This window comes from Lissotriton helveticus, chromosome 11 (assembly GCF_964261635.1).
Source record: "Lissotriton helveticus chromosome 11, aLisHel1.1, whole genome shotgun sequence".
Taxonomy (NCBI): Eukaryota; Metazoa; Chordata; class Amphibia; order Caudata; family Salamandridae; genus Lissotriton; species Lissotriton helveticus.
In genome coordinates this window covers 1,128,346,075-1,128,359,435 of record NC_136072.1, presented here as the reverse complement: position 1 = coordinate 1,128,359,435, position 13,361 = coordinate 1,128,346,075, and the positions used below count along the sequence as shown (strand labels likewise).

Genomic DNA, 13,361 nt, shown 5'->3' with positions numbered 1-13,361 from the left:
AAAACACTCCTGCAAGATATTAGATTAAAGGAGCACTAAAGACTATGGTTTTAGACTTTTCAATGCTTTTTGTGCACAGCTAGAGTACCCATTATTGATCACAAAGACTCACATATGTGAAGGGTTTGCAGAATGGGCGTACCTCTGCATACGGAGTGCGTACTTTGGATACTTGCATATCCTCTGTACATTTCGTGTCTGACACACACTTGCTAGTGAGATCTGAAATAAAAAAACCTTCCATATCCACCTTCAAGTAATTTCTCAGTTTGTGCAATGCGACCATGGGAAAGACATCTTGAAAGCACAGGAAGAAATACCCCTATCCCCTCAACTTACTTTATCAGCCATCCCGGCCAGGAATGCTTCAAACACTTTATCAGCCACTGAAATTACACACTGCATCATTCCTGCAGGAAAAAACAAAGGAGACAGGCATGTAGTCCTCGCATTTTCTTACTGAAGCTTTTCTATTAGATTATTTTAAAAAAAAGACAATCACACGAACAAAAAGAAGCTAATTAAAATTCCTGAATTTATTATGCACAAATGTATCATCTCAGACACGCAAAATAAAACGTTACCTCCAAGGGTTTCTTATAGACACCATATCCATTACACGGATTCAGATTCTAAAAAATCTGCGACTTGATTCCAGAAAAAAACACACAGGCATTACTCAATACTAACCTGGAGTAACACCACTCTACTAAGTAACTAGTGCTGCTCAGCTGACCCTTTCAGTTACAGTATTTTTGTAGCATGGACAGTGAGAGGAGATGAGTATGCAATGAAGACTCTCTATCAGAAGCATGCAACCTTTTCTTTCAAAGTCTTCTTTTTCTCTGCATAGTCTTTATATTTGAAAGACTTACCAGCAATACTAAATAATTTGGATAGAAGGTTTCAGATACTCACTAAAAAGATAAACTAATCACATCATAAATACTCTGAGACACCACTGGTCCCAACAATGCATCTAAGTGCATCCAATGTTTCGCACATGTGTGAAAACAGAGTCACTGAATGGAACTACTTTGTGAAATTAGCTCTTCAGGTGAAATACTTTTTATTAGTAACAGCTTAGTAAGAATTGCATACGTAGTCTTAGGTCCTTGGAGAGTACAGAATTTTGCTCACAAAAGTTATAGGTAATCACTCTTGTTATGTATAGTAATGTAAGTTCAGTTATCGCAATGTTCATTAGGTACAGGTTTGTCAAGGAGGTGAAGGGACGAAGAAGAGCAAGAGCAAAGATATTTCCTTGATAGGCATTCCATTTTCCCCATATTGGAGTCCACTTTTTTGGACATCCCTTGGAAACATACACTGTTTTTTCACGAAACATGCACCAATCCATATCCTGCTTCCATAAATTTAGACCTGGAGCATCTCTTGCCCCCCACATTCTGGCAATATTGCGCTTGACCACCATATGACCCAGGGTTGCCCATGTTTTCTCTTTGTTACTCAAATCCAACAACCCTCACAACCCTCACACATTCAACAAACACCTCTTAGACTCTAGGGTCAGGCCCAGTCCCAGCACTTCTTCCATACATTTGAGGATGTCTGTCCAATATTTACTAATGTAGGTACACTCCCACAGTATATGTAGGAACATGCCTTCTCTCCCACATTTTCGCCTACATCGTGAGTACTCCCCATATCCCATCCGGACCAACACTAGTCCCAAATAGTATACTCTATAAAGTATTTTTAACTGCACCAGTTTGAGCCATCATAAGATTGCAACCTCCTTGGGGGAAGCCAGCGCCACCAACCAGTCATCGTCATCCAGTTCTAACAGATAGTCTTCCCATTTCCCACGGAGCCGTATGAGCGGATCAGAAGCATGATTGATTAACTTCCGGTACGTCAGGGATATTGATTTTTTTAGGTATGCACCCTTTGAATATTGTCTATCCTCCTTTGGCGTTGCTTCAGGAATGGTCTCCCCTAACTGAATGCTTGCACGCAGGGCATGCCTCACCTAGAGATATCTTAATCTTTCCGTGGCTACCAATTCACATTCTCGTTGCAGCACCGAGAATGCTATCACCTTGCCCTCCCTCAACATGTCACCCACCCGAGACAGTCCGATCACATCCCATTTGTCAAACCCCTTGGTGTACCAAAGGGTTCCCAGTAGGTACAAGTCCCACAGAGGGGGGTGACCTACGAGATTTTCTTAGCTCAACCTAGAGTTATCTAGACAGAATGCGACGTAGGTCCCGTCAGTATTAGTTCAGAGGGTCTAGAGTAGAGTGCCCTGATATAGGATCCACCTGGTAGGAGCCATCTATCCATTCGGTATCCTGGATTATCATATGGCCGATACGTGCCTTGGTTAATGGCTGCCAACTGCGCAGCCCAATAGTATTTTTTAATATCTGGGAGCCCAATCCCTCCATCGTACCAACCCCGCACCAGTTTAGAGAATGATATTCGTGGTGTTCCCTTTACCCATAGTAGAGCTATCTGTTCACTCTCTATAGCCACAAAATATGTCGCTGGGATAGGAGCGGGTGAGTTGTGCAAAATATACAAGAAGCGGGGCAGGGACATCATCTTAAAAAGTGCAGCTCTACCCAATAGGGACAATGGGAGAGTCTTCCAGTGCTACACGCCACTCCCAAGTCACCACAGTGGCGGCAGAAGGTTATGATCGTAATAAAACTTAGGGTCCCTAGCAATGTGAATGCCTAGGTATTTAAAACCATCCACTGCTTCCGTCACTCTACACCCCCTTGACCGGGGCGGGAACCTCCCCCTAAGCACATAGATCAACGACTTGGTCCAGTTGATGGTATACCCTGAGTACTTCCCGAAGTTGATAAATATATTTAGGACTCTGTTTATCGAGTCCCGCGGTGACGTCAAATATCGTCGGCATATAGGGAGAAGCGATCTTACCAGTCCGCTGACCATCTCAAACCTCTGACGATGGGGTCCTTACGGATCCACTTCACCAGGGGTTCAAGTGTTAAGAGTAAAAAGCAACAGGGACAAGGGGCATCCCTGTCTTGTCCCCCCTCCGAGGGTGAAGGTCTCTGACTTTTTATTGTTAACTACTACCTGTGCTAATGAGTCTGAGTAGAGGATAAATCCAGGGCCAAACCCCAACTTCTTCAGTACGGCAAAGAGGTAGGGCCACTCAATTGTGTCAAAACGCCATGGTGGCGTCCACGGACACCACCACTGCATCCTCTCTCAACATATCCACTCGCCCCAGCACTCCAGGGTGTAGACCAAGATTTAAAGAGGTATTTATAGATGGCATAAAGCCAGATTGGTCCGGGTTGACCAGTCTAGAAATTACTCCAACCAGGCACATAGCCAACAGTTTTGCTAATTTCTTGGCTTCAGCATGAAATACCATAATGGGTCTATACTAGGAGCACTGGTCCCTAGGTTTGCCTTCCTTATGTTTGACCACAATTGTGGCGAGCCTTTGTTCTTGGTGAAGTCAGCTGATCTCTCGGCTTTCCACATACATTAATTTTAATGTAGGTGGCTATTTTGTAGGGTTTTAATTTGTAAAGTTCTATTGGGAGGCCGTTTGGTTTGAATCATAACCTTTTGTCCTTAGCGCCAGACTTTGCTGTTAGCGGTTTGTGACCAGAGGAGAGCCCTCGTGGATACTGTCAGATGCCTGCTCCTGGGATCTTCTTCCCCAGAAGGCCTGTCGGGGCTCCGAGTTTACGCACCAAAGGTTGCGTCTGGACACTACTCTCCACCGCTGGTCCTTTAGCGGACGGACCACTTATGTTTAGTTCTCTTCCTCCTCTATTAGCAGAATCCGACTCGCCACTCTAATATACAGGGTTCTGGTCACCTTTAAAGCCTGCCTTTTGGGGTTAACACCCAAGTGGCTTCCTGCAGGAGGGAGAAACAAATTCTCCAGCCCGAGCTCTGTTGGCGCATCTCATCCAGGGGGGCAGAAAGCTGTCTCATGGAACAGGCTCCATGTGTGCCCGGAAAGGCAAAAGGGTTTTAAAATCAAAAAAGTGGCAGCTTTGCTAAAGCTGTACACTGCAACAAGTTACACTCATTTCGACTTGAGATACAAGTCGGGCTTAATATCAAAAGTTTTTGATACCTTGGAGTGCCTACTTCGGTTGCAGCACTCAGGAGTTAGCACAGCTGAGGGGTCAGCGTGCAACCCTGTACACGCGAATTGGACGACTAAGTCTTTCCACAATGAAAACGTGTTTTACTGTCAGAACATGTAACATACAGGTCCTGTCTATGTCATGCTGCACCCCAACTTTAGGACTTGGTATGCCTGCCAGAGAGGTGACTTGTACACATGTACAGGGGAGGTGGTGGCTTTCCTACTGCTTGTAAATGGCAAAGTCAGGCAAGCAGCATGGGACACTCAAACTCTGCAGTGGTGGACGGGGGGCTTGTTTAACTTGGAGAGCCTTCAGAGTAGTGTAACCAGTGCTGCAAGCCCTGGGGTACCTCTCTAGCTTACATGCCCTGGGTGCCAGGATACCATTTACTAGAGATTTACAGGTAAATCAGCCATTTCCAATTGGGTATGGCCAATTCAACATACACTTGGGTCAGGCCACAGGCACTGAGATTTGGTTAGCAAGCCTTAGTGCATTCTCCCAGTAAACAAAACAAGCAGTATCAGTCGAAAAACTTGGGAGTGACCATACAAAAAGAGACATTTCCTTACATATACTACTACAGGAATGTATTTCATATACATATATCTAAGAATAGATTATTTTTGTAAAGATACTGCAGTTGTATATAGAAGGAGTAATTCGGAGTCAATTTCAGTCTATATATTTAATATTTGTACATTTTCAAAACTGTTGTAAATAGTTCTCCAAAATTATTCATTGTGGGAAAATTCACCCTCGTTTGCGGAAATGTTTGCTTTTATTGAACTAAATTTAATGGTATATTTTGCCCGTTGTGCCTAGTAGGCTGCTAAACAAATCCCAGTGTATGTGGTCTGTACCCTAGATATGGCAACACTAGTAAATTCCAACTGGCTTAGCTGGCACTATAATAAGGCCACAGTAATATGGTGTCGAAAAGGCACCACATGGCAGGAAGTTCAAATGTCACATATGGGCTAGGGTTTAGATTTAAGCCACCCACAGGAGCTCTGTGGAGCTAGGATCTTGCAGCTAAGGTTTCTGTGGATTTCGTTTCTCCCAAAATGGGTGGGATGTTGCCAGAGGGACTCAAATAGACCAGAACCAGAGTAAGGTGTTCACTTACAAAGATGGATAACCCTACTGTCAGGTATCACGGTACCGGTAAACGCTGTCTGCCGACGAGTAGCGGTAAAACTACAATTCCCGACAGGCAGAGCGGGAGTCACGTAACACTGGACTTTACGCTTGTCAGACCCGGATATAGCGGCAGTAGGGAGAAGAGGAAGCCGCCGATGATTCTGGTGAATTTGCTGCAGGCTGCGGTCCCGTTCTGGAAGGAGTATGGTGGGGTTAGAGTGCCTTGGGCACGTTCCGGATCCTTGCTTCTCTACCCGCAGTGTTTCCGTCTTCTTTGGCCGGCTTCCCCAGCGTTTTGAACTTGGTTTCTCCGTTGGCAGAGATTGCCGTGTTTGGCGTCTCAAGCAGAGGAACATTGAACTGTTGTAAGGGGCTTTTACTGCAAGAACATTCCTCTGTTGGAAGAGACTCCATTTCCATAGTCTCGTGCAGAGGAGTGTTATATAGCCCATTTCACTTTCCCCCTTCCTCGGTGAGCATATGATCCCTGTTGGCGAGATTACTCTCCCTGTAATCTCTTGCTGGGAGTATTTGGGCGTTGACTTATATGAGCTACAACTGTGGCTCAGGAGTACGTCTTGCTTTATTAAAACCTTTTGCTTTTGGAGTGGAGAACAAACCAGAGTGGCTCCGCAATAATATCTTCACCTCAGTGACCTGAGTATATTATTGGTTGCTTCAACTGAGATCTGGGATATTCAGTGTTGGATTTGTTTCAGAATACTAAGCCATTTCTTTAACTTGTGTGAATCATTCTATGGAACTATGTTTGCTCTACTTAGATCCTGTATGTTGAAAGGATTACCGTAATACCATCCTCACGTTTCACATTTTGGTTGTAAGTCTTGTTTCTTTTCCTAGGAGAGAGAGATTGACGGAGGGGGTAATAAGGTCATCCCTGTTTTTTGCATACCTAGCCATTCTGCTTGAACCAGAGGGTAGGTAGGGGTGGAAATAGATACAACACTGGGGAACAGGCTGCTTTAAACTGGTAGACTTTATTAGTTACTCATTTTAAAATTGCTTCTCTTCTCTACGGTAGTTTGGGCAGGAAGATTGCAAACCACCCTCTTCACTCTTCTGGTATTTGAGGCATCCTTCTTTTACTTCACAGGTAGAGCTATAATTACATATACATATGTGGTGATAGGGTTATTTCAAGTGTCTGTGTGTGGTTTTCAAAAAGCAAATTAGTTACGGTGTTCTTATTGTGTCATCCACAGATCTCCCTCCTTGCTGTTCCTACCCTTTCCTTCCTCCGCTTGACTGTCTCACTAGTCCGCGTGTATTTTATATTCCGGACTTGGGACGGTCGAGAGGTGGACCCTTTTGAGCATCAGTACAGTCCCAAGAAGACCGAAGGTGGAACCTGACACCTACGACCAGCTTCCAGTTCTGACACTCCAGACCCGAATAGCAAGAGCACATAAAACAATTCACACCTCCTGTCTCCAGCTAATACACAACTTTGAACAGGTAGGTACTAAACTCCAAAATGTCAACTTCTTAGTTTTTCAGAATACTCTGGCTTTCTGAGCTCCATAGGTGCCTTTATACATGCACGACTCCAAACAATTGGAAGGTAAGCCACCAAAATGAAGCAGTAGAGATTCACACTATGTCTAGGTGTTAATCAGGATGTTGGTTTCCCTGGTTCTGGCAAGTAAGTTCTTCCTTTCAGAAACGATAATGGTGAAACTAAACACAGCTCTTAGGTTTTTGAAGCAAGCTATGAAGTCAAGAATTATATTCATAGTTTGGCATTAAACGATTTGTGGGCACAGTTTGATTTTTACGGAGTGGTCTAAATGCCTCCGAAGTACTTTGCAGATGTTTAGGCACAAATATCAGCCATTTCCTTAAGTAGTCCGGCACACCTTTTTCAGCGGATACCTTTTCCAGCGGGTAGACTTTGCCTAAATCCCAAGGGGTTTGGTCTGGTGCTGCTACCCTCTCTTGCCACACAGCATTACAAATTCACTCAATTACTTAACTTCTTACCTGATTTGTCCTTTTGGATGGCCTTATCCTCAAAGTAGAAGAACATCACTTGGAAGCGGTCCTTGTCAGTGGAGCGCAGAACCCTGTGATCACAAACACACTGCATAAGTTGAGATTCCACAGGAACATCTGAGAATAATATTGGAAGTCCCTTAGGCAATGCGTTTTACCCTCAAAAAATGTCAGGCACAAACACAACGAGAAGTGTAAAGTAGCTGTCATTGACAGGCACAGTTATGAACTATAATGTACGTATACTGTAGATAAACTGCAGGCATAGGGCGCTGTGTCCAAATATGACTTTAAACAATGCTTCAAATACCCTACCATAGCAAATAAGGTTGCCAATGAAAGAGAAAGGCAAAGGAGCAAATAGGATTCTATTTACATGTCTCCCATTAAGTCAACATAGATGTAAAGAAAACACAATAATCTGAATGCTTCAGAACTGTTACTTTAACACAGGTGTATGTAAACCACTGAGGAAAATCAAACAGATCAAAGGTTTGATCAAGATATACGACATAAATGTGTTGATAGCCTAAGGTACAAATTAAGATTTGGGTGTATTAGAACAATATCCTTAAAAAAGGAAGGTTAAAATGAGAAATTATATTTCAGACAAGATAAAGTGGTGGATTATTAAATCACTATTTTAAATGTACTTTCACTGTGTGTGGTTATGTACTGTTAAGTTGTAAACGCTTGTACAAGTTGTGCACTTATGTGGTGCTTGCAGGAAGCTGTCTCTGTATATACTATACCAAAGTAAGGTATAGTGTGCCCAGAGTCCAGTGGAACCCCAAAGGTAGGCAGAGGTAAAAGTAGACAATACCTTACTCTCTATTTGGGGTAGTGTGGACGAGCAGTAAGGCTTTATCAGAAGGTAGTGTTAACCTCTTCGAGGCTCATAACGAGCTGAGCTCGTCAGGAGCCACGGCGTTCCGGTGCTCATGACGAGCTCAGCTTGTCATGAGCCGTGGAACGCTCGCATGCGGGGATAATTCCCCTGCTGTGCTGAGCGTTTCACGGCAGGTATTGCACCTGTGACGAGCTGAGCTCGTTATGAGCACAGGAGCGCCGTGCCTCATGACGAGCTCAGCTTGTCATGAGCATGCGGGCGCTGTGCGCGCCCCCTTGCCCCCAGCACAGCGGGGGATTAACCCCCGCAACGATGGGGCTAAGCATTTATTGTACACACTCTGGCAAGAAATTATGCCACACACTCAAAGACTGAACTCGGACCAATTTTGTTTGTATAAAAATATTATTTAATTATTTTCGTTCTAGAACCAAGCCAGGCCTGGTGCAGTTAAATGAAATAATACTTTGGCAGGTATGATGCAGTTCAGTACAATTAGAATGCAGTTGGATGCAATTGGTTTGTTTACAGTTAAGACAACAGTAAAAATTACTTGACAGTTACTTTTGTGAGTACTTTTTAAGTTACTTTTTCTACTCAGTGTGATATGCCTAGATATCACACTGGGACTTTTCCTAGAGAAAAGGTAAGTAATTCAGTTTTTGTACATGTACAGTTTTTCAAGTTTTCATACAAACCTTCTCCACACTTAGATGATTTTTCACAGAAAAGAAGTCAATGGAATCCTATGGGAGGAAATGAAGTTATCGGTTTGCAGGTAAGTACTAAGTTGTCGGAGTTGGATTTCTGGGGTTAGCAAGGTTGGATGCACTCTCAAAGCACCCTCAGCGGCACTAGGGCACCCGGATGCAGAGTGCTGAGGCCCAATGTAATCTAATGGAGGATAGGGGCCTACGGTTGGTGGTTGCTCACGAGCAGGCCACAAGGTTGTGGGTGCACAGCTCCTGGTGTTAGGCTCAGGGCAAAGGGGGGAAGGTGCACACAAAGCGGCACAGGTGCAGATGAGTGTAGTGTGCCCTGTTGTTTTTCAAAAGGGATTCTCCAGTTGCAACAGACACTGCAAGCTCGGGATGGAAATCTTCTGGAGGCGACCACTGGTTGGAGAGGTAAGTTGGGATGCCGGGACACAGTCTCTTGGGCATCCCAAGGCCGTGGGACGTCGGATGCGGGGTTTTTTTAGGTGTCGGTTACTTTTTACCAGCTCCAGTCGCGGCCAGGGGGATCCTCCAGAAAGGGGCTGCAGGCATCGGTTGGAGACTTGAAGCAGGTCAGGGATCACTAGATCCCAGATCAGGATCGACCGGGAGACCTCCTCGTGGTGTTGGGCCACTCGAACTCAGGCCATGGGCATTGGGTGCAGAGTGGGGCAGACTTGCGGATTTGGCCGGAACCAGAGTTTGTGGGTGATCAAATCCAGTGCTCATGGGAAGCAAAGTCTGGTTTGGGAAGGCTGGGTAGGTCCTCCGGGTTCTTGGGGGCTGCTGGCTGTAAGACACACCGTGATTTCGCAGTAGCAAGTCGAGGTCGAGACAGACTGGTAGGTGTGCTCCTCTTCTTCAGTACGGCTCTTTAGTCCTTCTTCTTCTGGTTTCTTCTTGTCTGAGGAGGGAAGGTTCAGTATTACCCCTAAATAAAAAATTTAGGGACGTTACAGGTAGGTACAGGTCGGAACTAATGGGTCCCTTCCTTAACTTTGGTTCGCTGGGACCCCCATCTGCAAGTTGTCGGGGACTGAGAGTTGTGCTTCACCTCGTCTCTCCCATCTGAGGAGTGGGGTTGGCAAAGGTGTGTACACCTCTCCTCCTAACTTGGTTTTCCCACTGATGCTCCAGCCCAAAGTGTGGGTCAGAGCCGGTGGGGATCAGTTGCTGGGAGCAGCAAATGGCTGGGGAAGCTCACAAAGGTGGCAAGCCTTTGAAGCTCCACTTTCGTGGACCCAGCCCATCCTGGGGGAGGAGGCTTGGCACCCCGTCAAAGGATGTGCTTTTTTTCAGAACCCCCGAGAGAGGCAGGCTCTCGACCCAGGGGGTCAGAATCATGTCTGGACACTTGAGTTGGGTCATTTTTCAGGGGGCATTCCTGAGATGCCCTGTGAGTGCATTTTCCATTAAATCCCACACTGGCATCATGGCATAATGTGCTAAGAAGTTTGGTACCAAACTTCCCAGTTTTCAGAAAAGCCATTATGGTGATGTGGAGTTTGTAATGACAAACTCCCAATACCATATACTCCTTTGTTGCACTACTGCCCTTACAATGTCTAAGAATTGACACAAACACTGTAGGAGTGCAGGGTACTCTCACCACAGGCATAGTGCACTCAGCTAGAGGGGTGGCTTATTTTATGCTGGGGTAGTGGGTTGTACCATGTCAACGCTTCACTTTGTTCTGCACCAAAACACACCGCCTGCACTGGCAGTGTGTGTGTGTGCAAAGGTACAGGGTCTCTAAGGGTGGTACAATAAGTGATTTGATTTTTGATTTTTGATATTTATATAGCGCAGCAGTCACCCGAGGGCATCAAGGCACTAGAGAAAGACTGCAAATAGCACACGTCCAGATAAGGAATGGAGGAGCTACAGCTCACCGTTTGCCAGAGAAAAGCTGGCAAACGGCCAAAGGTAGAGAATTCCAGAGCTTACACGCTGCCACTGAGAAAGCCCTATCCCCCCACTACTTTTTTTTGGTCCTAGGTACCAGAAGTTGCATATGATGCGATGAGCGAAGTAGTCGACCTGGTGAATACCATTTAAACATGGTCTTCAGTCATAGAGGATAGGAGGCATGCAGTGATTTATGGCCATACACAGTGCTTTAAAAATGATACGTTATTCAATGGGGAGCCAGTGTAGGAATTCCAGCCCCTTTTTAGCTGATTGTCTTTTGGAGATATCCAGAATGAGTCTTGCCAGTGCATTCTGTAGCACCTGAAGTTTATGTTGTAAGCCCTTACTAGCGGCCAGGTACAGGGCATTGCAGTTATCTAAACTGGCCATTACAAAAGCCAGAGCTACCTGGATCCTAGCTGAATGCTGAATGAAAGGGAAGATTTTTTTTAACATCCTTATAAGCCAGGAGCATGTGGAGATGGTACGGTTCATTTGAGCCTTGAAGCTAAGTTCCGTATCCATCAAGACTCCCAGATTCTTCGCCTTTTCACTAGGGACGGGACAGCATCCTAAAGATTGAGGCCAGCAGTTACGGTTCCATTTGACTGTCCCTGCTCCGAATATCATCACCTTCATTTTTTCCCATTAAGTTTAAGGAAATTAGCCAACATCCAGTTTGCTACTCCGGACATACAGCTGCGGACATTCTCTGACCAGGAGTCACACCCCTTAGGGACGGTAACCATAATTTGTGTGTCATCTGCGTATGACACCACCTCTAATCCAAAAGAGTGGATTACTGTAGCGAGGGGTGCCACGTACAGATTACAGAGGGTGGGACTCAAGGAAGACTCCTGGGGGACTCCGCAAGGTAGTGAATAGGAGTCGGAGTGAAAAGATTTTGAATTCACCCTTTGGGATCTCCCTGTCAGGAATGAGGACAAAAGAGCAAGAGCTTGATGGGATATACCAAGACTCCAGAATCTGTCCAGCAGCAACATAGGAGAGATGGTGTCAAATGCTACTGTCAGAGAATTAGCACAACTCCCTGCCCTTCATCCACCATGTGCCGTTTCTGTACCGTGATGCCTTCTGAATCCAAACTGTGATTCATTAAGCCAGGATTGCCGATCTGCAGTTTCCATAAGCTGCTTATTGAGATGCGCCTCCAAGATTTTTGCTGAACCAGGAAGCAAAGAGATGGGACGGTAATTCTTACAGTCTCTAGAATCCTTAGAGGCCTTCCCTGGTCACATTGCCCTTGGTACCTATGGTACCTTTTACAAGGGACTTATATGTGGCCAAAGAGTTGCCAATTGGGTTTTGCATCAGTACAGTTTATGGAAAGAACATAGGCCCTGGGCAACTGGTTGACAGGTTCCCAGGGTACACTCAAAATTAGGCAAAAAGTGGGGTGCAATCATTCAAAAAGAGGCACTTTCCTACAGTGCTTCATCAATTTATATTTGCATCTGAATATTTTAAATTGTGCACTGAAAACTAATAACCAGATTTATTTAAAAATATATTTAAAGATTCTTCTATTGGCGTGCTCTCTGGTGCCTTACTACAAGAAACGTGTTATTGCGGGAGACAGGCATGTGAGAGAAGGCTAGAAGTGTCATTGTCTCTTGTGGAAAGATAGGTAAATAAACAGATTTTATGATCTGCAGGGCCCACCGCTCTCTGTTAATGCATTTCAATTCTGGTTAAGGCCCACCCATGATGTGAGCATCTGTACAACTGAGGCAAGAGAGAATTAAAGTGATGTAGAGGTTGTAGTGTGGTGGAACAAGATAAGGAGGTCTGTATTTGTTTATGACCTCCACTGGCATTCATCACCTGTGCACCTGGGCATGGTTGTATTGTAAATTGATACTTGTATAGCGCACTACTCACCCGCAAGGGTCTCAAGGCGCCTGTACGAATACCGCTGTGGAACTCATCCTGGCTTTCCCTGTGAGGTGTCCACTCCTGGGCACCCCCAAGGTGGAGGCCAGGCATCCTTAGTGTTGGTGGGGCCGTTGTGGAGATTAAGCAAGCTATTGCCCAGAGTTGCAGAGTGGGACTCCATGATTGGAATAGGCACCGAGGCGAGAATTATCAGGTCCGTGGAATTTTTGAGCTCAAGACCCGCCGAGGCGGGGAATTGAACCCTGGTCCCGGGCTAGACCTCTGCATCAGGGTCTGCCGCTCTCACCATTGAGCCACACTTCTCCACTCTTGCCCTCTTGGTCTATGGTATTGGTGAATTTGCCCGCAAAACCTGTGGCAGTGTTGGTGGACTCTTTTCGCTAGAGTGGCCAGCCCCAGAGCTCAGGCAGCCACCCACTTTGATCTGCATTAAACTCTAAAACCGTTTTTTTGCCCTCTCACCAATACGTTTTTGGCAATCAAATGTCCCATCAATATGATTGGCCTGAACAGCCCCAGGAAATACAGTTGACGGTTTTCATGAGTGCAAGAAGCACACCCTAGATTTTGTGGATCAAGCTTCAGCATCAATGGGATCTAGTCCCATCTTCATGGACTGTTAGACCCCAGAAAATAGGCACTACAAGCTGTTAGTACCAAACTGCCAGAGGCCAAGATCTTCCTTTGTAGCTT

At 45.4% G+C, this 13,361-nt stretch overlaps 1 protein-coding gene across 2 annotated transcripts in view; it reads right to left on the bottom strand.

Annotated features, from left to right (window-relative positions):
- PI4KA (phosphatidylinositol 4-kinase alpha) overlaps positions 1–13,361 on the bottom strand; it is a 517,988-nt gene that overhangs the window by 186,559 nt on the left and 318,068 nt on the right. For both annotated transcript variants that reach the window (XM_078667865.1, XM_078667866.1), the window contains exons 23-24: positions 7,263–7,345; positions 340–410 (exon numbers count right to left, since the gene is read on the bottom strand). In XM_078667865.1, coding sequence (XP_078523991.1) covers positions 340–410; positions 7,263–7,345 — 154 coding nt within the window. The remainder of the gene's footprint in view (positions 1–339; positions 411–7,262; positions 7,346–13,361) is intronic.